This window comes from Mercenaria mercenaria, chromosome 8, assembly GCF_021730395.1.
Source record: "Mercenaria mercenaria strain notata chromosome 8, MADL_Memer_1, whole genome shotgun sequence".
Lineage (NCBI taxonomy): Eukaryota > Metazoa > Mollusca > Bivalvia > Venerida > Veneridae > Mercenaria > Mercenaria mercenaria.
This window is the reverse complement of record NC_069368.1, coordinates 12,989,151-13,013,103: the sequence shown is the minus strand read 5'-3', so window position 1 is coordinate 13,013,103 and position 23,953 is coordinate 12,989,151. Positions and strand designations below refer to the sequence as shown.

General features: G+C 37.4%; 2 protein-coding genes across 3 annotated transcripts in view; one reads left to right on the top strand and one right to left on the bottom strand.

The window, feature by feature from the left end:
- The window catches only part of LOC123523029 (uncharacterized), a 10,074-nt gene extending 5,552 nt beyond the window's left edge, over positions 1 to 4,522 (bottom strand). The window contains exon 1 of one of the 2 annotated variants that reach the window (XR_006681029.2): positions 96 to 1,715. Coding sequence is in view for 1 of the 2 variants with exons in the window: in XM_053549402.1 (XP_053405377.1) it covers positions 2,716 to 3,834 (1,119 nt within the window). In the remaining variant the exon portion in view is untranslated. Of the gene's footprint in view, positions 1 to 95; positions 1,716 to 2,430 lie in introns of those variants that run through there. The other variant, XM_053549402.1, reaches the window with a different exon arrangement.
- Positions 1,996 to 23,953, top strand: LOC123523030 (F-box only protein 22-like). Its single transcript, XM_045300614.2, has 5 exons — positions 1,996 to 2,153; positions 7,578 to 7,713; positions 9,700 to 9,889; positions 17,046 to 17,355; positions 19,453 to 23,953. The coding sequence occupies exons 1-5, from the start codon at positions 2,023 to 2,025 to the stop codon at positions 19,844 to 19,846; spliced, it is 1,161 nt and encodes a 386-aa protein (XP_045156549.2). The 5' UTR covers positions 1,996 to 2,022; the 3' UTR covers positions 19,847 to 23,953.

Genomic DNA, 23,953 nt, shown 5'->3' with positions numbered 1-23,953 from the left:
ATGTCAAAAATACATCCACAATGAAATTTAAACAGAAACTAGACTCAGTTTAGACCTCTGTTGCCATGCCAAGTGAAAAATTAGTGTTCAAATACCTGGCAGCCATTACGCGACTAGACCAGATGGCTCCCACGCTGGTGGTTCCTTTAGTTTAGTTAGGCCTATAGGTTATAATGCAGTAATTTGTTCCAAAATGTGCTTCCGTGGTGTAGTCGAAAGAAGTCCCTAATAAATAGATCCTATTTTTTCCGTTTACTTGAAAACGAAAGTAGGGTGTTTATTCTGCGGACCGCTTTCTGAAATGCGGCAATATGAGGGTACCAGACTTCAGTTGACTTGCATTTCACTGCATACAATTCAACACCCCTTTTTCTTTTCGTTTTCTTGAAGCAAATGTATGGATATCTTGTGGAAAATAGGTCCACGACGGAGTGAAAATCTAGAAACTGTAACAAAATTGGTCTGAAGTAGCTGAATTTTATATGAAACAAGGCATACAGACACTAAATAGAAAAATGGCGCGAAAAAAAATGGTAGTCGCATAATGGCGGACACAAATAGTCCTCAGTTTTTTTGCTCTGTAGGGCTATTTTCCTTATTTTCTTTGCAATTTTTTTGCTAAAATCACATGACAGATCTATGCTTGACATGTAGGTAGCATTTTCATAATGAAATAACAACATGACAAAATTTTTCATGGAAACTTAGATCATACACCACCAGTATAATTTGGGGTCTCATTTTTTAGCTGATTTTGCAGTTTGTGTGTTTGACTGAAATTATTTTTCTTGCATCAAACATGACCCCCACTTTTCTTTTGATTTTTAGTTAGCACTGACAATATTCTTCAAGAAAATGTAAGTTACAGAAATTTAAAATGGGTCTGATGTGTGCTGCGGTCATTGGAAATGGGTCAGTTTCATATAGAATAAAGAACAACAACTATTTAGTGTGTTATAACCTATAAGATGACATTGGTAAAAATGAAATCTGGCCAGATGATGGTGGGAATGGGCTAGTTTGATTAGAATTTGATAGAAAATGATAAATTAATTGCAATTTTGTTGAAAATGAGGATAAACCCCAAAAATATCACATTTTCACTGTTTTGGGTGTATTTTTTTCAAAAACTGCATATTTATAGGCTACTGATTGCTATTTTCTGGCCATCAGAGGTAAAAGTGAACATATATAACAGTTTAAATGTGTAATTTGCATGCAGATCAGAGTAGAAAATGTCAAAACAGGGCAAAACAAGGCTGAATTTAGGGTAACTGCTTAAAAATTATGTCGCAACAGCTATTTTTGACAAAATCTGATGCTTTGTCTTATGGTACTGAAAATGCCGTAAAAACTTGGAAACTGGTGATATCAAGCTAAAACATTGTATTTCTTCATGCATTTGGGTTTCTTGTACATTTCAAATGAAACTGGCACACTGTCAGAGAAAAAAGTTTTTCTTATAGGCATACAGACACTAAATAGAAAAATGGCGCGAAAAAAAATGGTAGTCGCATAATGGCGGACACAAATAGTCCTCAGTTTTTTTGCTCTGTAGGGCTATTTTCCTTATTTTCTTTGCAATTTTTTTGCTAAAATCACATGACAGATCTATGCTTGACATGTAGGTAGCATTTTCATAATGAAATAACAACATGACAAAATTTTTCATGGAAACTTAGATCATACACCACCAGTATAAATTGGGGTCTCATTTTTTAGCTGATTTTGCAGTTTGTGTGTTTGACTGAAATTATTTTTCTTGCATCAAACATGACCCCCACTTTTCTTTTGATTTTTAGTTAGCACTGACAATATTCTTCAAGAAAATGTAAGTTACAGAAATTTAAAATGGGTCCTGATGTGTGCTGCGGTCATTGGAAATGGGTCAGTTTCATATAGAATAAAGAACAACAACTATTTAGTGTGTTATAACCACAAGGAACAATTTCTTTTATTGGTAATATAGCCTATATGTATACGGACATGTCACGTCACTTGACATAATTTATTCAAGGCGAAATGGCGTCGGGCGATCATAAAGAAAGTTCAGACGACTTTCACGCATTCTTTCATCATCTAACGAATACTATGCATTTAACAGAAAATATTCTGAAATATTTAAATGCGATGGAACTTAATCGATGTTCTAGGTAAGCTGTCACTTGTCTCAAATAAGTAAATTTTCATTAGTAATATGTTTCCGCGACACAAATACGGGGAAAAAATACGCCAAAGAAAGTCTCGGGTTAGCTGTCTAGATAAATCTAGCCGAAAATCGTATGCAAAAATGATAATCATCGAATCCATTGAATTAGGCAGTCAAAGACAATTTCACAAAATCATGTCCCTATCCTGGCGTTACCAGTTCTCGTTAATCTAACAAACAAACTCCGAACAGCAACATAAACAATGCAACAGTACGCTTACCTTCTAGTTCAGACAATCATATAATATCTGATTTCTTATTATAGACCACAAAAAGCATGCCTTATTCGAATTTCAGACCAGGAACACATGAACTGTAAAGGCATGTTTACAATCAGCTTCCAAAATGGCGTCACCTGTTCTCGAGCTATTTATAGATCTGTAAAATGCTATACCATACAGTACTGGAAATGCAAATTTGTTTCAGATTAAAATACGATAATTAACCTAGTGATGTTTGACCTATTAATATTTTATTTCTGATGCACACATTTCATATTATATACTTTACAAACAACATTTACACTTGAATTCAGTATTTTTCCTTACAACTCTCACAGGAGTACAGTATTTCAAGTGAACCCAGTGATCACATACATCACACTGGGCCCACTGGGTAATGCACAGAGTTCCATCTCTTAATTCACGAGGTACATAAAAATGTTTACATACACAGCAAACCTCAGATTCATCAGATGAGTCAGTCTGAGAGTTACTTGCAACAGAACTGCTATCACAGGCTAAATTTATATGTGATGGTCCTGGAAGTGGTTTGCATGCAGTCTGTGACAAATCAGTGAAAGGTTTGCTCAACTTTTTTGAAACCTTCTTTTGTTTTACAGATTGTTTTGATTTTACAGATTTACATTCATGGGGTTTTTGCTTTACAGATTCTTGGTGGTACTTCATTAGTTTTTCAACAGTGTCACCTTCAAGTGCCTTTCCACCAACAATATTGTTAACATTTCTTCTTTTTTTAGTTACCTTCTGAACTACAACACCTTTATGTTTACTAAAAAACTGTTCAGGTACCTGCAAGGCTTCATCCTTACCACCATTTGTGTCATTAACTGAAGTTTCATTATGCTCATTGTTTGGTAAAGCTATATCCTTATCATTTTCTGTACAACTATAAAGCATTGAAGGTTTTGTTTTAGTACCCAGAGACTCACACATGGTCTTACCATCCAACAGGGGGAAGATACCTGCTTTTTTAAATGCAGACTGTAGGTTAATGGGGTTCAAAGCGGCTGCATAGGCTTTGCATGCAAGACCACACACATCATACCTGGTTACGACCCTGTGGTTAAGACGTGCAAAAGTGGTACACTCTTGACTGTACTTCAGTTGAAGAGGTCCGAAACAACCAATATCCATTGGCTGAAGGACATGGGATGTGTGTGGTGGCAAAACAAACAGAACAATGTTATTATCTTGGGCCCATTCAATCAGATCAACAGACAGATGGCTTCTGTGACCGTCATAAAGAACAAGAATAGTATCAGACATATCTCTACCCTGAACAAACTTAACAAAGTGATCTTTAAGATATTTTCTAAACACATCAGTATTTGACCAGCCTGTTTTGGTCATAACACCATCAGCGCCTGGAGTTTTACCGTCCATAAGACCATCTACAAGTCTTTCCCTGGAAAGACAAAAAATGGTGGAATACTCTGGCCCAAAGCATTTCCTCCACCAATGACAGTCACAGTTTTTGAACGTTCAGCCATGATAGCTTGTGGCTTGGATGCTTTACCTGCAACTACATTAGGTGGTTTAAATTCCGTATTGATACCCTTTTCGTCAATGTTATAGATATTCTGTGGTTTATCACTTAGGGCATACTTGCTGACTATTCTGTTAAGTTCACAGAAATAATTGTAAATACATGTATCACTGGCACACTTTGCACGTTGCTCTGACAAACTAGACGGACGAACTACATTCAGCTCCGGCCACCTCTTCATGAAACCATAAAACCATTTCATGCTGAAGGGATTGTCAACATTTCTTTTTCCAAGTGCAACTGCATAGTCAGAGGCTAATGCTATTGTTTCAGCACGGGTATATCCATAACCTACCTCTGCTAACTCCTTCAGATGAGCACAAAGTTTGGCTTCTTCCTCTAAGGTTAACACTGGCTCTGGTCCAGACTTAACAGTTTCAATAGAGACTCTATTGTCAACTCTATCACGCAAGGTTGAAGTTGGGACACCATGTAATTTAGCAGCCATGTATACAGAGACACCCCTGTCCTTCACCAGGTTATATGCATTAGTCATGCTGGTGGGAGAATACTGACGTAAGACAGCTTTTTAGCTCACCTGAGCAATGCTCAGGTGAGTTTTTCTGATCGCTCGATGTCCGGCGTCTGTCGTCTGTCTGTCGTCTGTCGTCTGTCTGTCGTCTGTCTGTCAACATTTAGCTTGTGTATGCGATAGAGGCTGTATTTTTCAACTGATCTTCATGAAACTTGGTCAGAATGATAACCTTGATGAAATCTAGGCCAAGTTCGAAAATGAGTCATCTGGGGTCAAAAACTAGGTCACTAGGTCAAATCAAGGAAAAACCTTGTGTATGCGATAGAGGCTGTATTTTTCAATTGATCTTCATGAATTTTGGTCAGAATGATTACCTTGATGAAATTTAGACCAAGTTCGAAAATGGGTCATCTGGGTTCAAAAACTAGGTCACTAGGTCAAATCAAAGAAAAACCTTGTGTATGCAATAGAGGCTGTATTTTTCAACTGATCTTCATGAAATTTAGCCAGAATGATTACCTTGATAAAATCTAGGCCGAGTTCGAAAATGGGTCATCTCGGGTCAAAAACTAGGTCACTAGGTCAAATCGAAGAAAGACATTGTGTATGCAATAGAGGATGAATTTTTCAATTGATCTTCATGAAATTTGGTCAGAGTGATTGCCTTGTTGAAATCTAGGTTGAGTTTGAATATGGGTTATCTGAGGTCAAAAACTAGGTCACTAGGTCAAATTAAAGAAAAATCTTGTGTATGCGATAGAGACTGTTTTTTTTCAATTGATTTTTATGAAATTTGGTCAGGATGATTGCCTTAATGAAATCTAGGTCGAATTTGAATATGGGTCATCTGAGGTCAAAAACTAGGTCACTTGGTCAAATCAAAGAAAAAACTTGTGTATGTGATAGAGGCTGTATTTTTCAATTGATCTTCGTGAATTTTGGTCAGACTGATTGCCTTGATAAAATCTAGGTCGAGTTTGAACATGGGTCATCTAGGGTCAAAAACTAGGTCATATCTAAGAAAATGCTTGTTTTATCACAAGAGACTAATTTTTTGGTCCAGTCTTAATGAAAATTGGTCAGAATATTTGTTTCCATGAAATCACTAGGTCAAACATGTTTTACACTGTTATGGTGTGTTTCTTAGGTGAGCGACCTAGGGCCATCTTGGCCCTCTTGTTTAGAAGTAGGCTGAAGCTGAAAATCAAAGAAAAATGTGCCTAACACACATCTGTCTTAAGGCAGTATACTCCACAGAACCCACTCCATAGATAAGAAATAATACGGTACGGTAGTGGTTTTTATGTGACGTAACGCAGTCATAATGTAGGTCATCACTGATGCAGAGAGACCAGAAAAATACGTTGAGTTTAATAAAATACAGAGTGAATATTAAATGGAATAAATAGTGTTTAGTTAAAACAGGTAATTTTACATCAGTTTATGTATTTGTTATAATGATTTTACCTTGATACGCAGCAGGCTGCTCATTTTCTTTAGAGTGCAAAAGTAGCGTTTGTTTACAATGGAAGTGGGGTTTCCTAATGTCAAAACGCGTCATAGCCTCACTTTCAGCGCGAAATGGGAAGTAACTCGAGAATAGGTGACGCTCGAGAACGGGATACCCGACGATACTGTTTAGCGAGATAACATTGCCACATAGATCACAGATATCGTTGACGGTCCCAATTTCATTATCGTCCGATTTTCGTTATACTTAAAGATTTTCCTCGCGCAAATGAACAACTTAAGATGTGATGTCATCAGTTTGCGTGTAAATTACTAAATAAGAGTACCCGCTCATCTCAAAAAACAAAACAACGTCGCAACATGAAACGTTGAAACTGAAACTGCATAGATCTCCGTTCTGTGTGATTGTCTTTTATCTCATAATTCATTTGGATGCGATTATAACTGTTCTATATTTGATATTGACATAAATTGAACAATAATTGTTGATTTTATAGCTATTTCTAGCTATAGCTCGATTTAGCTATATAGCTAATTTGCGACTTTTCTGGGAACTGTATAACCAGCGATGCAAATCGCGTTGCTAACTTTGGAGGCTTCAAATACAAATTTAAACCAAATTTTTTAAAAATTACATGTCTGGAAATCCCATTCTAAATACAATCATTATATGTCCTAACTTAATGAGAAAACCTTTATTTTGTAGGCAAAATACTTCTAAACTTCATGCGTGTTTTCCACTTACAGGTCTGTTAAATTTCTATTAAATTAAATAGATTGGCAACTTGAAAGGCATATAGAGCAAATCTCGCCAACCTCCCGTGACAAAAAAACGAGATCTCGTTTACCGGAAGTGGCGCTTTCTCCACGCGCTATTTTGTATGCGGAAGCAATTATTCATCGGTAAAATAATTATCACTGTATGACCACGCTTCTTTCGATGGCAAAAAAACCGTGTACTTCGTGTCTTAAGACCATTTCAAATTAAACTAATTTTGTTTTAGAAGCTAACATGTATTTTAAATGTAGTTTTAAAGGTACAAATTGTAACTCCATGCTCGCCGATGTTTGTTTTTAGTAAGATAACGCCGAATCACGCTCTGACACGAGCTCACGCGAGATTACAGCCAGTTGCCATTCTGTGTATTTATACTTCTTTGATACTATCAAGCACTGAAAATAGTCAAGCGCGCTGTCCACTGACAGCTCTTGTTTAAAATCATAGAAATACCCACTGGTCGCTTTAAAATATCTTCTGCAAGATTTGAAACAAAAAAAAAACTCAAATTTTGATTAAGAGCCGATTCTCTGCTAAATTCAAAAATAGATAGACTTACTGGCGGCATCTTGAAGGAAAAAACTTTCTCTTCACATTGCTATAAGTACTTACACCAATCTGGTCGCATTTTGTCAAAATTCAATAGAAACCTTGTAAATCTGGCTGGACACAACTCTGTTCTACCTATTCCTGAAATAAATATCACGGCAGTGTGTTTCTTCAGTAGATATCAGGAAACTTAATTAAGTATTAACCCTACGCATTATAAATGTAAACATAATTGAGCAGCAAAGCTACCTTAAATCTGTGAAATCCAGTATTTTTATGATTCATATTGGTAAAATTGTTTCTTGCAGGGTTTGTGCTTTCTGGGCAAAGATTGTGAAAAAGTTGAAAAGTAAGCGAAAAACACGGTCTTGGACATGTTTTAGCCTTTCTGCAGGTGATGAAGATTTTACATCTATAACACAGGGAACTCAACAGTTCCTGCAGGTTGGTAATACAGAGACATCCTATTTGTATTGATAAAAGTAATATGTAGGATTTATTCTGTATTTGGGTCTTGGCATTTACATTTAGATGCATTTATAGTTTAAACTCAATATCTCGAACTAGCTAATTTCAAAATTCTGGCAATCTCAAAGACATTTTCAAGTCTTATCCTGAAAACTTGTACACAAAATATCACTTAAAGTCGATTTTTTGTTATCTCAAAATAAAAACGCTCCATCCTTGTGAATTTGAGTTTCACTGTAATTAATTTAGAACAGTTGAACAGGGAAAAAGTATATATACATGTTTATAGAAATCTTACTTGTACAACCTAATTCAGCCTGCCCACATATCTCAATAAAGGGAGCCTAGATCTACAGATTAGGGTGGTGAGTTTTATCCCCGAGCTAGGTATGTATTTTCTCTGTGATGATCCGATAGAAGACATTGTGTCTTAAATCAGTCTTGACCTCAGGTTCATACAGAGAAGTTGAAAGTTACTTGGGGAGAACAGGTTAGTACTGGTGCAGTATTCAGGAGCACTGGCTATGTTAACAGCCCACCATTACATGAATTGAAATACGGTTGAAAAATGGTGCTTAACCCAAAACAAACAAAGCATAAAACCTATTGCTACAGTGATTATTGTTATTGAGCACCCAACAGGGGACACTTGTTCTTGTTATGTCTCCCCCCCCCACACACACACACACACTGGGTGAGACATGTTTTTGCCCCGTCCATCAGTCACACTTCCATTTGTCCTAGAACCTTCAAACTTCATAGGTTGGTAAAGCTTATGGAGTAGATGACCCCTATTGCTTTTGGGGTCATTCCATCAAAGGTCAAGGTCACTGGGGCCTGAACATGGAAAACCATTTCCGATCAATAACTTCATAGGATGATTGGATATGCAGTGTAGATGACCCCTTTTGATTTTGGGGACACTCTATTAAAGGTCAATATCACAGGGGTCTGAACATGGAAAACCATTTCCGATCAATAACTTGAGAACTACTTGACCCAAAATGTTGAAACTTCATAGGATGATTGGACATGCAGAGTAGACAACCCCTATTGATTTTTTGGGTCACTCTAATAAAAGTCAAGGTCACGGGCCAGAACATGGAAAGCCATTTCCAATCAATATCTGGAGAACCATTTGACCTAGAACTTTCAAACTTCATAGGATGGTAGGGCTTATGGAGTAGACGACCCCTATTGTTTTTGTTTTGGGGTCACTCCATCAAAGGCCAAGGTCACAGGGGCCTGAACATGGAAAACCATTTCTGTCAATAACTTGAGAACCATTTGACCCAGAATGTTGAAACTTCACAGGATGATTGGACATGCAGAGTAAATTACCCCTAATGATTTTGGGGTCATGCTATTAAAAGTTAAGGTCACATGGGCCAGACCATGGAAAACCATTTCCGGTCAATAACTTGAGAGTCATTTGACCAAGAACCTTCAGACTTCATAGGGTGATAGGACTTACAGAGTAGATGACCCGTATTGATTTTTTGGTCATTAGGGCAAAGGATAAGGTCACAGGGGCCTGAACATGGAAAAGTCTTTCCGATCAGTAACTTGAGAACCACTAGATCCAGAATGTTGAAACTTCATATGGTGATTGGACATGCTGAGTAGATTATCCCTATTGCAGCCAACCATCAGCGTCTCTTTGACTTTGCCCCTGTCCCCTATTGACTTGTTTCCTATTACTGCTATGCTTAGGGGGAGACATGTGCTTTTCTACAAAAGTATCTTCTAGTTTAAAAGGTTTATACTAGATCCTGAATCAGTCTTATATTTGATATTGTGTAAACTGAATGAAGCACAAAATTTCTCTTGCCCAAAAATTACTTCTAGTTGTTTCCCTCTATGCACACAGCTTCTAAGTTATATTGGCGGAGCAGTTTAAATGTTTAAAAATGTACTTTCTAATGTCTTTATGTACACCTGAAATCTCAATCTCTCTGATAGGAACAGTACACAGAACCCGATGTTGTGTTTATGATATGTGAATCAGATCTGTTGTTGGAAAAAATTACTATCCCGGCGCTGACCAGAAGTGGACGTGCTTGTCGCGGGACACAGAGCTATCAAGATTTTGTTCGCTCATTGTTACCACAGTCATGCAGTTTATTTGGCATAGAATCTGGTGGAGTCGTTGGTAAGTTTTAAGGTAGTTCTGCACGTTTGATAAACCGGAAGTGATGGCTTAAGGTCATTTATCCGGAAAACGTAGAATAAAGCATGGATTCGGTGTACGGATATGGAAATAATTTTATGAATAAATAGCAACCTGTGAGTACATTTATTACAATGGCACTGTTACTATCTTTCTAAAATTAAAATATGATATTAAAACATCTGACACGTTAAATAATTCAAAATGATGTTTTAAAATTAGCTTGAAATGTGTGGTTCACTTTAATTATGATCAAATATCTCAAAAATAAGCACACGGACCTATACATTTGATTAGTCCCCTAATGGTTGAAAACCAGTTTCGGGGACTATAGGAATGCGCTTTTCCGTCATTCTGTCATTCCGTCCGTCTGCAATTTCGTGTCCGGTCCATAAGTCTTTTATCCATGAAGGGATTTATAATATTACTTGGCACAAATGTTCCCCATGATGAGACGACGTGTCATGCGCAAAACCTGGACCCCTAGCTTAAAGGTCAAGGTCACAATTGGAGGTCAAAGGTCAACAGGGCTTTTTTCCTGTCCGGTCCATAACTCTCCCATCCATGAAGGGATTTTAATATCACTTGGCACAATTGTACCTCGTAATAAGATGATGTGTCATGCACAACTTTGAGACCCCTAACTCAAAGGTCAAGGTCACACTTAGCAGTCAAATGTTAACAGGGCTTTTTTCCTGTCCGGTCCATAACTCTCCCATCTATGAAGGGATTTTAATATCAATTGGCACAATTGTACCTCATAATAAGACAATGTGTCGTGCACAACTTTCAGACCCCTAGCTCAAAGGTCAAGGTCACACTTAGCAGTCATATGTTAACATGTCATGAACAGGGTCTGTTTCCTGTCCTGTGTCATTCATTAAGGGATTTCAATATTACTTAGCACAGGTGTTCCCCATGATGAGACAACATGTCATGTGCAAATCCCGGAGCCCTTGCTCAAAGGTCAAGGTCACCATTGGGGGTCAAATGTCAATAGGGCTTTTTTCCTATCTGGTCAATAACTCTGCCATCCATGAAGGGATTTTGATATTACTTGGCACAAATGTTCCCCATGATGAGGCAACATGTCATGCGCAAAACCCGGACCCCTAGCTCAAAGGTCAAGGTCACAATTGGAGGCCAAAGGTCAATAGGGTTTTTTTCCTGTCTGGTCCAGAACTTTGTCATCCGTCAAGGGATTACAATATTACTTGGCATAAATGTTCCCCATGATAAGACGACATGTCATGCACAACACCCAGAACCCTAGCTTTAAGGTCAAGATCACACTTTGAGATCAAAGGTCAATAGGATTTTTTTCCTGTCCGGTCTTTAACTTTGTCATGCAAAACAGGATTTAAATATCAGTTGGCACAAACATTTCCCTGGATGAGACAACATGTTGTGCCCAAAGCCCCGGCTCAAGGTCTAAGGTCAAGGCCATACTTAGAGGTCAAATTCAAGAATGACTTTGTCTGGAGCATTTCTTCTTTATGCATTGAGGGGATTTTAATGTAACTTGGCACAAGTGTTCACCACTATAAGACGAATTGTCGTGCGCCAGAACCAGGTCCCTAGGTCTAAGGTTAAGGTCATACTCAGAGGTTAAAGGTCAAATTCAAGAATGACTTTGTCCGTAGCATTTCTTCTTTATGCATGGAGGAATTTTGATGTAACTTGGCAGAAATGTTCACCACTATGAGGCACACTTTTTAGCTCACCTGTCACATAGTGACAGGGTGAGCTTTTGTGATCGTCCGTCGTCCGTCCACAATTTCTTGTGAACAAGATAGAGACAACATTTTGCAAGCAATTTTGATCAAATTTGTACAAAACTTGTATTGGCATGATATCTCAGTTCCTTTCAAAAACTGGCCAAAACCCATTATGGCCCCTGAAATGGCCAAAATTAGCTATTTTGACCTTGTCTGCACAATAGCAGTGTCATTTATGATTTGAATTTAATTAGACTTGCAGAAAACTTGTGTCACCATAAGATCTCAGTTCCTTTCTTGAACCAACCAGATCCCATTATGTGTTCCAGAGTTATGGCCCATAAAAGGGCCAAAATTAGCTTATTTGACCTTGTCTGCACCATAGCAGCTTCATTTATGATTTGATTTTAATCAAACTTGCACAAAACTTGTGTCACCATAAGATCTTGGTTCCTTTCTGGAACTGACCAGATCCCGCAACAGGTTCCAGAGTTATGGCCCCTGAAAGGGCCAAAATTAGCTTTTTAAACCTTGTCTGCGCAATAGCAGCTTCATTTATGATTTGATTTTAACCAAACTTGCACACAACTTGTATCGAACCAAGATGTTGGTTCCTTTCTTGGAATGGTTAGATTCCTTTATGGGTTCCAGAGTTACGGCCCCTGAAAGGGCCAAAATTAGCTATTTTGACCTTTTCGGCTTAATAGCAGCTTTGTTGTTCCTGTCCTTTGGGCTTCATCAGTCAAAATTTTGCTCGATGTAATCCTTTGGGCATAAAACTACTGGCCTGATTTGAAAATAATTTTATTTGAAGTAACTTTAAGAAAATGTTAACTATATTGTCTCATAATTCTTTTGATTGATCTGGATTATGATTCTTTGATCTTCTTGTCCTTAAGTGCAATGATAACAGGTGAGCGATATAGGGCCATTTTGGCCCTCTTGTTTAGGGTTAATTTCACTTTGTTGTTACTATAAATAACTTTTATGATAACATCTGTATGATCGGCTAAAAAAATTCCAAATGAAAACAACTGTACGTTTTTATATATGCAAATTTTAATCCAAGTGCTTTGTTATATTATATTGTATATATAGTACAATATTGTTTATACATCATTGACAGATATCAGTTCATTATGTTATACTGCAGTAGGGAAAATTACGTGCCTTCCAGTAGGGGACTGTCGGACTTTGTATTGCATGGCAATACTTCATTCACTTGTTTTATCACATTATAGGCCATGTTTATTTACGACTGAGAAGTTTCATTAAAATCTACATTGTAGAAAAATTTCTATTCGCAGAAGTGTTATGAAAGTTGTGATTTTCCCATAGACTCCTATTATGAAATATTGTGTGAGGTCCCAATTTTTATACTGCCCTTCGAAGAAGGAGGGGTATATTGTTTTGCAGATGTCTGTATGTAGACCAATCCACTTCCGGATGATAACTCTATAACGCTTGGGCCTAGGATTGTGAAAGTTAATAGGATGGTTGATCATAACCAGCAGATGACCCCTATTGATTTTGAGGTCAGTAAGTCAAAGGTCAAGGTCACAGTGACCCTGAACAGTAAAACGGTTTCTGGATGATAACTCAACAACTCTTTGGCCAAGGATCATCAAAGTTGATAGGGAGGTTGGTCATGACCAGCAGATGACCCCTATTGATTTTGAGGTCAGTAGGTCAAAGGTCAAGGTCACAGTGACCAGAAACAATTAAACAATTTCCGGATGATAACTCGAGAAGGCTTGGGCCTAGGATCATGAAAGTTGATAGGAAGGTTGGTCATGACCAGCAGATGACCCCTATTGATTTTTAGGTCAGCAGGCCAAAGGTCAAGGACACAGTGTCCCGGAACAGTAAAACAGTTCCCAGACAGTAACTTGAGAAGGCTGGGGCCTAGGATAACAGAACTTAATAAGGAGGTTAATCATGACCAGTAGATGACCCCTATTAATTTTGAGGTCAGTAGGTCAAAGGTCAAGGTCACAGTGACATGAAACAGTTTCTGGACAATAACTTGAGAATGCTTGGGTCTAGGATCACAAAACTTAATAGGGATGTTTAGCGTGACCTACAGATGACCCCTATTGATTTTTAGGTCAATAGGTGAAAAGTCAAAGTCGCTTTGACCAAGAACAGTAGAACTTTTGTGTACAGTGACCAAATAATTTCTGTTCCTTGTGCAATTACTGAATGCATCAAGAGGGGCATTTCGTGTTCTACGAGCTCTTGTTCAAATCAGTCTAGCAAAAAATCAAGTACATGACCCTACATTTTTTATTTGCTGAATCATCTTAGTATATTCTGAAGTTTCGAAAAATTTAAGAGTTTAATCAAAATGTATATTGTAGAAAAATTTCGATTAAAACATGCATAACTACCTTAAGGGAGACAAGGTGAAAGGTATCTGGTTAAAAGTTAACACTTACTGTAACATTACAGAAACTTCTTTTCTCTCTATAATTTTTTTTCAGTCCACCCAAGCACAAAATTAATGGATGGTCCCTTACATATTAAATCCATAGGTCATCCATGCAGACTTTACTTGCCATGGCAATCAAAAGAAATCACTTTAAAAATATTTTTTTCAGAAATCACTGGCCCAATTTCAAAGTAATTTCACAGCATGGATCTGCAAATGACCTATTACCAGTTTCCTTTTAGCAATATTGATATTTTAAAAAACATGGTCTTCAGTGGACAAAACAACAATTTGACTGAAATGTCCCATTGGTGATCTTCTGCCGAATTCTGTCAAGCTATATGTGATGTTCTGATATGTGAAAAAACATAGCAGCTACAGGGTGGACAAGTATCCCCTATATGGCAGTGAGAAACTTAAAAATTTTCTCCTCAAAAACCCTTTGCCTGATTTCAAAATAACTTTACTGAAATATGCCTCTACCGGATTCTTCAAAATCATTCTGTTCCGTTAAAAAACATGGCTGCCTGGGAAATTGGCTAGTTTTCTCTGTATGACTATTTGGAAAAGTTAAAAAAATCTCCTCTAAAACTGTTGGCCTTAATTCAAAATAATTCCACAGCAGTGTTCTTTGCGTGAAGCTCTCCTAAACGAGTTATTTATTATGATTTATTTAAAAACATGGACACCAGGGAGCGGGGCTAGTTGTCAACAAAAAACTGTAGAAGTCATTTCCTCTAAAATCACTAGCCTGAAGTCAAAATGATTTAACACAAAATGTCCTTTAGGGAATTATCTACCAAATTCCTTCAAGTGATTGTGCTATGTTAAAACACTAGAAGATAGAGTAGCTTTTCCTTATATGGCTATTGTGAAAACTTGAGAATTCACAAACTGCTAGCTTGATTATAAAAAATTTACACAAGTGTTCTGCTGAATTCAGGTCATTCAACTTCTTTAAAAACATGGCCAACAGTGGGCAGGGCAGGTTTTCCCTGTAATTTTATGCATGTAGTAGAAGCTTTAAAAATATTGTCATAATATTGAAGTGATTCCATACAAATATTCCTTTATTGACCGTCTGCTAGTATTTAAAAAAAATGTTTGTGCTGCCTGCATCTCAAAAAGTGTTCGACTGAAAAGTAATAAAACATTAGAGGATTGTTATATTGCATGTGAAGTGTGCACCTGGTTCTGTTTGAGATTTCATTCATCCAGACCTGAGTTAAGGTCCTTGGCTTAGTGAATAATACAAATTAAGTGCTTTAAAGTTTGTGTTGCATATATCTAAAAAAAATATTTGACCTAGAGTCGTGAGACCATTTAGGAATATTTTTTTCAGCATGTGTGTTTGTGCACCTGCATTTCGTTTTGCATTTCACTCTGCAAGACCAGAGTTATGACCATTGACTTAGTAAAAAGTGCACATGAAATGCTTGAAAGTTTATGTTTTAGTTATCTTAAAAATATTTCACCTAGTCATGAAACTATTTACAGTGACAGGAAAGAGAGGTGGGAGAGCACCAGTGTTCTATGGACACACATCTAGTTTTCTCTGTATCAAGGCGATGTCTGGGGATATTAATCACCTTTAGTGATAGCTGTAGTTGCTCTTTATTAGTCCCCTACTGGTTGAAAACCAGTTTTGGGGACTATAGGAATGCACTTTTCCGTCTGTCATTCCGTCCGTCAGTCAGCAATTTCGTGTCCGGTCCATAACTTTGTCATTCAGGGATTTTAATATTACTTGGCATAAATGTTCCCCATGATGAGACGATGTGTCATGTGCAAAACCCAGACCCCTGGTTCAAAGGTCAAGGTCACAATTGGAGGTCAGAGGTCAACAGGGCTTATCTGTCCAGTCCATATCTCTACCATCCATATAGGGATTTTAATATTACTTGGCACAAATATACCTCATAATAAGACGATGTGTCATGCACAACTTTCAGACCCCTAGCTCAGAGGTCAAGGTCACACTTGGCAGTCAAATGTTTACATGGCATGAACAGGGTTTGTTTCCTGTCCGGTCCATAACTCTGTCATCCATCAAGGGATTACAATATTACTTGGAATTTTTTTCCTGTCCGGTCTATAACTTTGTCATGCAAAACAGGATTTAAATATCAGTTGACACAAATATTCCCCTGGATGAAACAATGTGTCATGCGCAAAACCCGGGCTCTTAGCTGAAAGGTCAAGGTCACACTTGGAAGTCAAAGGCCAAAAGGGCTTTTTTCCTGTCCAGTCTGTAATTCAACAATTCTTAAAGGGATTTTGATATTACTTGGCACAAATGTTCACCACCATGAGACAGAGTGTCATGCGCAAGAACCAGGTCCCTAGGTCTAAGGTCAAGGTCACACTTAGAGGCCAAAAGTCACATACAAGAATGACTTTGTCCGGAGCATTTCTTCTTCATGCATGGAGGGATTTTGATGTAACTTGGCACAAATGTTCACCACCATGAGGCGGATTGACATGCGCAAGAACCAGGTGCCTAGGTCTAAGGTCAAGGTCACACTTAGAGGTGAAAGGTCAAATTCAAGAATGACTGTCTGGAGCATTTCTTCTTAATGCATGGAGGGATTTTGATGTAACTTGGCACAAATGTTCACCACCATAAGGCACCCTTGTTTTTAGAATTACTTCCCTTTGTTTTACTATAAATAGCTTATATTGTAACTTTTTTATTACTGGCTGTTGGGAAAAATCGAGACCACTTTCCTATGGTACAACATTCATGTGACATCCAATTTTTAGGTGTATTTTGACTTTAATATGATATCTCTTCCTGGTGAAGAGTTTTGAGTGGACTTATATTATACAGAAATACAGAATTCTTTTTTGATTTTTTGTTTTTTTTAGGATTAACTTCCCTTTGTTGTTACTATAAAATTAGGTGCCTTCCTGTAGGGGACTTTGTATTGCATGGCAATACTTCATTCACTTGTTTTCAAGAGGTTTCACCATAAACTTGTTATTTCAGGGACAACTACTAATTGTAGACAGAGTATTGAAGCTGAAAATGATTCAAGGGGTGTTTCTTTCCTGTGCTTGCCAAAGTATGATGGAGTAGACATTAAAATAAGTGATGACATTAGCGAAAATGACAGTGATGCCAAATTACAGCAGTATATTAACAGTTTATCAGAACCAGGGAACCCAGATTTTAAAGTGATACTCAACTTGATTGCTGATTTTCAAACACCGAGGAAATATGGTTTTGATTTGATGAAGGCAGTGCCAGGAGCCCTTGTTGCTGGGGCCTATGTCGAGGGTGTTTTCACTCGAAATTGGTGAGTTTAGAAATCAATACAATCTCTACCCTAATACGTAAAGTGACGGGATTTTATGGGAGAATTTCAAAATGCATATGGTCATGATGACTGAAAGGAAATAATTTTCAATAGAAAATCTATGTATAAAACCAATTGTAAGAATTCTAAAAAAAAAGTTTACTGAAGTTTTTTATTTACTGTGCTTGGGAAGGATTTCACTCGGCCAAACCAGTTATGTCCCTTGATTAAGTCAAAAATATGCATTTCATAAAACTGTTAGAATGTTTTTATGCCCCCGAAGGTGGGCATATTAAAATCGCACAGTCCTTCTGTGCGTGTGTCCGGTAAATTCTTGTCCAGGCTGTAACTCTTCCATCCATCAAGGGATTTTGAAATAACTTTGCATAAATGTTCACCATATTGAGACTAAGTGTCATGTGGAAGATCCAGACCCCTAGCTCCAAGGTCAAAGTCACACTTAGAGGTCAAATGTTAACATGGTCTGTTTCGTGTCCGGTCCATAACTCTGCCATCCATGAAGAGATTTTAGATAACTTGGCATAAATGTTTACCATGATGAGACAACGTGTCGTGTGCAAAACCCAGACCCCTAGCTCCAAGGTCAAGGTCACACTTAGGAGTCAAAGATTAACTGGGTATGTTTCGTGTCCAGTCTGTAACTCTGCCATTCGTAAAGGGATTTTAAAATTACTTGACATAAATGTTCCTCATAATGTGACGACGTGTCTTGCGGATGACCCGGACCCCTAGCTCTAAGGTCAAGGTCACACTTAGAGGTCAAAGGATAACATGGTCTGTTTCGTGTCCAGTCCAAAACTCTGCCATTCGTAAAGGGATTTTGAAATTACTTGGCATAAATGTTCCCTTTAATGAGATGAGGTGTCATGTGCAAGACCCAGACCCTTAGCTCTAAGGTCAAGGTCACACTCAGAAGTCAAAGGTGTTTCTTGTCTGGTCCATCCACTTGGTTACATGAGGTCAAAAACTATGTCACTAGGTCATATTATACAAAATCCTTGTAACTCTGAAGGCAGCTATTTCTACTTGATCATCATAAATCTTTGTCAGAATGTTTGTTTCTATGAAATCTAGGTCATTTTCAAAACTGGGTTACTTTAAATCAATCACTAGGTCAGGTCATGCAGAAACCTTAACACTCCAGAGGTCAAATTTTCCATTTTATCATCATGAAACTTTCTCAAAATGTTTGTCTTTATGAAATCTAAGTTCAAAACTAGGTCACCTGAGGTTTTAAACTAAGACAAATCAAAGAAAACCTTGTTAATACACATGGAGGCCACATTTCGACCTAATCTTTATAAACATTTGTCAGAATGTTTTGTCAATGAGTCTAGGTCAGATTCAGACCAGGGTTACAGGAGGTCTTAAACTTGCCATATTTTCTGCTTGATCATTATAAATCAGGTTAAACCATAAAAGCCTTGTTAACACTTCAGAGGCCACATTTTCTACATAATCATAAATCTTTGTCCATGACATCTGTGACAAGTTAAGAAGTTGGGTACCTGAGGTGAAAAACTAGGGCATTAGGTCAAATCATAGAAAGACCTATTTCACACTCAAAAGGCCACATTTTATACCTGATCTTCATGAGACTTGGCCAGAATGTTTGTCTTTTTTTTTTTTTTTTAAATATAGCATAAATTTGTAACTGGGCAAGAAAACCTAGGTCACTAGATTCAGTCATTGAAAGTCTTAGTTAATGATCTACCTGACTGATATAGAACATGGTCCGAATGTTTGTCTCTATGAAATATAGGTCAGATTAGGTTATATGCAGTAAGAACTGTGTCAGATGAGCCATACAGGAATATTAGGACTTTCTTGCTTCAGTTTTCCCAAAAATGCTGTGTAACATCAGTTGCTAAAAAGTTTCAAAATATCTTTTTGATGGGATTTACTAGTTGTGGGAGATACTTGAAATGTAAAAGGATCTGGTTGGAAAAGTGCACAAATATATATGGCTACAGTATAGAGTAAAATGAAATTTATAGAAATTTATTATCTAATTTTACATATTTGCAAATTTGAATTTTAATATAAACTTATAATTACCTTTCAATTTGTTTTCAGTGATAGCTACCCATTGATACAACTTGCAGCTATAGGAGGTGATAGAGTTCAGATTGCATCTGCAATAATAAACGAAACTATTGACGATGCAGCTGGTGCAGAGGAATGCATTAAAAAATTAAAATCACATAGTTTACCGGAAGAAAACAGTTTTGCCTTCATGTTTGCCTGTTTAGGAAGGGGCGAAGGATTGTACGATGAACCAAACGTGGAATCGTCAATTTTTAGAAGATATTTTCCAAGTACTCCATTAATAGGTTTGTTTGGAAATGGGGAAATTGGATTTGAATTGGTTAACAAAGGATCTTATGCTCAAAATGACGAAAAGCAGAAATCTTCAAAGACTTTGTATCATTCATATACAACTGTACTCGTTTTGGTATCTATAACCTGATCTACGATACAATGAACTGTATTTGCTACTCTGTCTTCAGATGTTCCCCACAAAAGCAATATACCAGTAGCAGTAGTAAACATCTGTCTATGTCTGGATAACCTTTTGCATGTGTTCCCAGCACTTCCTTGTGAACTTTGACAAACTTTCACAAATGAATTATCATCACAAAAGACTTGTTGTGCTTGTGACCTTGACCTTTCACAAACCGACCTCCAAAATCAAATAAGTAATCTATTGGCCACAAAGAATCATCCTGAAATGTGTAGGTTGTAGGTGCAAGAATGCTATTAATTGTACCATTTGTAATTCAGATCAATAGAGGTCATCTTTTGACCATAGGTAATCATCACATGAAGTTTGATGACCCTAGAACCAAATGTTTTACACTAATTAAACAGAGAGCATTTTCAGTCTCCAGGTTTATATGACCCTAAAAACTGTATGGGTCATCTGTTGATCAATAACACACAGCCTATGAAGTTTGGAGGCAGTGTTACGAATGGAAATAATTTCTTCCCTGAAGTCACTGTGACCTGACCATTGACATATTAACCTCAAAAAATGAGGCATCATTTGCAGATTACTGGCATTGTACTATGAAGTTTGATATAAATTCAAATCTACTATTTTAGCTGAAGTTTAGACTTTAAGTATTTTGTGTACCATATAAAAGATCATACGTAAAAACAAAAAATAAACTCTTTAACATTTACCTTGAAAATTGACATTTAATTATGCCCCCCTTCGAAGAAGGAGGGGTATATTGTTTTGCAGATGTCGGTCGGTAGGTCTGTCGGTCAGTCGGAATGTAGACCAATCCGTTTCTGGATGATAACTCAAGAACGCTTGGGCCTAGGATCATGAAAGTTGATAGGGAGGTTGATCATCACCAGCAGATGACCCCTATTGATTTTGAGGTCTGTATGTCAAAGGTCAAGGTCACAGTGACCCTGAATAGTAAAACGGTTTCCGGATGATAACTCAAGAACACTTGAGCCTAGGATCATGAAAGTTGATAGGGAGGTTGGTAATGACCAGCAGATGACCCCTATTGATTTTGAGGTCAGTATGTTAAAGGTCAAGGTCACAGTGACCCTGCACAGTAAAACGGTTTCCGGATGATAACTCAAGAACGCTTAGGCCTAGTGTCACGGAAGTTGATAGGGAGGTTGGTCATCACCAGCAGATGACCCCTATTGATTTTGAGGTCAGTATTTCAAAGGTCAAGGTCACAGTGACCAGGAACAGTAAAATGGTTTCCAGGCAATAACTCTAGAACACTTGGGCCTAGTGTCAGGAAAATTGATAGTTAGGTTGGCCATGACCAGCAGATGACCCCTATTGATTTTGAGGTCATTAGGTCAAAGGTCAAGGTCACATTGGCCAGGAACAGTTAAAACGGTTTCTGATCTTCTTGTCCAAAACCATAGGGCCTAGGGCTTTGATATTTGGTATGTAGCAAAATCTAGTGGTCCTCTACCAAGATTGTTCAGATTATTTCCCTGGGGTCAAATATGGCCCCTGCCCGGGGTCACATGATTTATATAGACTTATATAGGAAAAAAATTTGAAAAACCTCTTGTCCAAAACCACAGGGCCTAGGGCTTTGATATTATGTATATGACATCATCTAGTGGTCCTCTACTCAAATTGTTCAAATTATTCCCCTAGGGTCAAATATGGCTCCGCCCTGGGGGTCACATGGTTTACATAGACTTATATTGGAAAAAAGTTTGAAAATCTTCTTGTCCAAACCACAAAGACTATGGCGTTGATATTTTGTAATGTAGCATCATTTAGTGGTTCTCTACCAAGTTTGTTCAAATTATCCCTCTAGGGTCAAAAATGTTCCCGCCCCAGGGGTCATATGGTTCATATAGACTTATATAGGGAAAAACTTAGAACCTTCATGTCCATAAATTGCATCATTCAAATTTGGACCACATGTATAGTTTTGAGTGGCAAGATGAACCTTGACATGAGTTGACCTTGATCTTGACCTAGTGACCTACTTTCACATTTATGAAGCTACAGCCTTCAGATTTGGACCACATGCATAGGTTTGTGTACCGAAAAAAACTTTGACCTTGTTATTGACCTAGTGACCTACTTTCACATTTTTTAAGGTACAGCCTTCAAATTTGGACCACATGCATAGTTTTGTGTTCCGAAATAAAATTTGACCTTGATTTTGACCTAGTAACCTACTTTCACATTTCTCAAGCTACAGCCTTCAAATTTGAACCACATGCATAGTTTTGTGTACCGGAATAAACTTTGATTTTGAGATTGACATAGTGACCTACTTTCACATTTCTGAAGCTACAGGCTTCAAATTTGGACTGCATGCATATTTTTGTGTTCTGAATTGAAATTTGACATTGATTTTTACCTGTTACCTATTTCTCAAGCTACAGCCTTCAAATTTGAAGCACATGCATATTTCTGTCTACCGAAATGAACTTTGACCTTGAAATTGATCTAGTGACCTGCTTTCACATTTCTCAAGCCACAGCTTTCAAATTTGGACCACATACACATTGTTTTGTACCGAAATGAAATTTGACATTGATTTTGACCTTGAGCTGGTCTTGAAATTTGGAACATTCAAAAATGGCTCAGTGGATGGCGCCAAGATCACTCCGTAATCTTGTTAGGTTAAAGGTCAAGGTCAGATTAAACCAGAATGGTAGAACTTCTGTTTACAGTGAGCATATAATTTCTGTTCCTTGTGCAATTACTGAATGCATCAAGGGGGGCATTTCGTGTTCGACAAGCTCTTGTTGAAATAATATATCAGCAGTTAGTTAGTCAGTTAGTTCATTGTTCCTTTTAAGGTGCATTGATAAATACCAGGTAGAATTACTTGTGTAATTGATTGATCTCTAGCACTATATCTAGTACACTATATCAGTATGCTCAAGTGTTCTTTAGTTGTTGAACTGAAACCATTTTCAGTTCCAGGGTCACTGTGACCTTGACCTACTGACCATTAAACTAAATAGGGGTCATCTACTGACCAGAGGTGATTATCCTAAAAGTATGAAGGTGTATGAATTATTTAGATTTTTATAAAACATAATGATTACAAGATTTTTTTATTTACTTTACAATCCTCCTTTGGTTACAGATCATCTTGAGTCAGTACATGATTAGTTCTGTTGCCAATGAAAGTGTTTTCTCTCAAACTTTTACTTCAGCAAGAAAATGTTCTTGTGATGTAAATAATAAAAGCTGATGTTACCAGGAGAACTTTGAAACAATTTTATTCACAAACTTTGTAACACATGTATTGATGATAACACTTTTTCATTTGTATTGTATAAGGCTCACCAAACCTATCCATGTAAGTTATACAAGCGAACTGCTTTCATATCATGACACAGCTATTGCCCATGTAGTTTATAGAATTTATTGCACTCTTTTGAATGAAAGACATGGTTTTTGGTTGGGTACAATTATTATCAAAGTTAGGGACGAACTGTTTCTAGGGAAAAATACAGAACAGCTGACAATAAAGACTCCTTGGCTAGTAGCCTAGAGACTGCTTTGCTCAGAAGGGAGAGTGTAGATCTATGGAGTTTGATATCCTGGTGGGCTTGTGTTCTCAGTGAGAATTTGATTAAAGACACTGTGTCTGAAATTATTTGTCCTCCACCTGTGATTCATGTGAGGAAGTTGGCATTTACTTGCATAGAACAGGTTTGTTTTGGTACAGAATCCAGGAACACTGGTTAGGTTAACTGTCAGTCATTACGTAACTGAAATTCTATTGAAAAATGGCCTTAAACCCAAAACAAAAAAAAGAACAAACAAAAAAAGAGACTAGGCGGAAGTGTAAGCTGTTAACATAGTGTCTCTGTTGACATGAGAGGCATATTTTGCTCTGTGAAGTTCAACCAATCTGTTAGCACATGTTTAAAGCAAGATTTTGTATATAAATGATTTGGCCAAAAGCCTTGAGGCTGTTGGTAAAGTATTTTATATCGATTGTGAAAAGTCTCCATGCAGATGATGTTGTTTTAATGTGAGTTTATTGAATGTATGAGGTACTAGTACTTGGTATACTAGTTATGTTTTGATAATAAATCCATTAAGATCTAA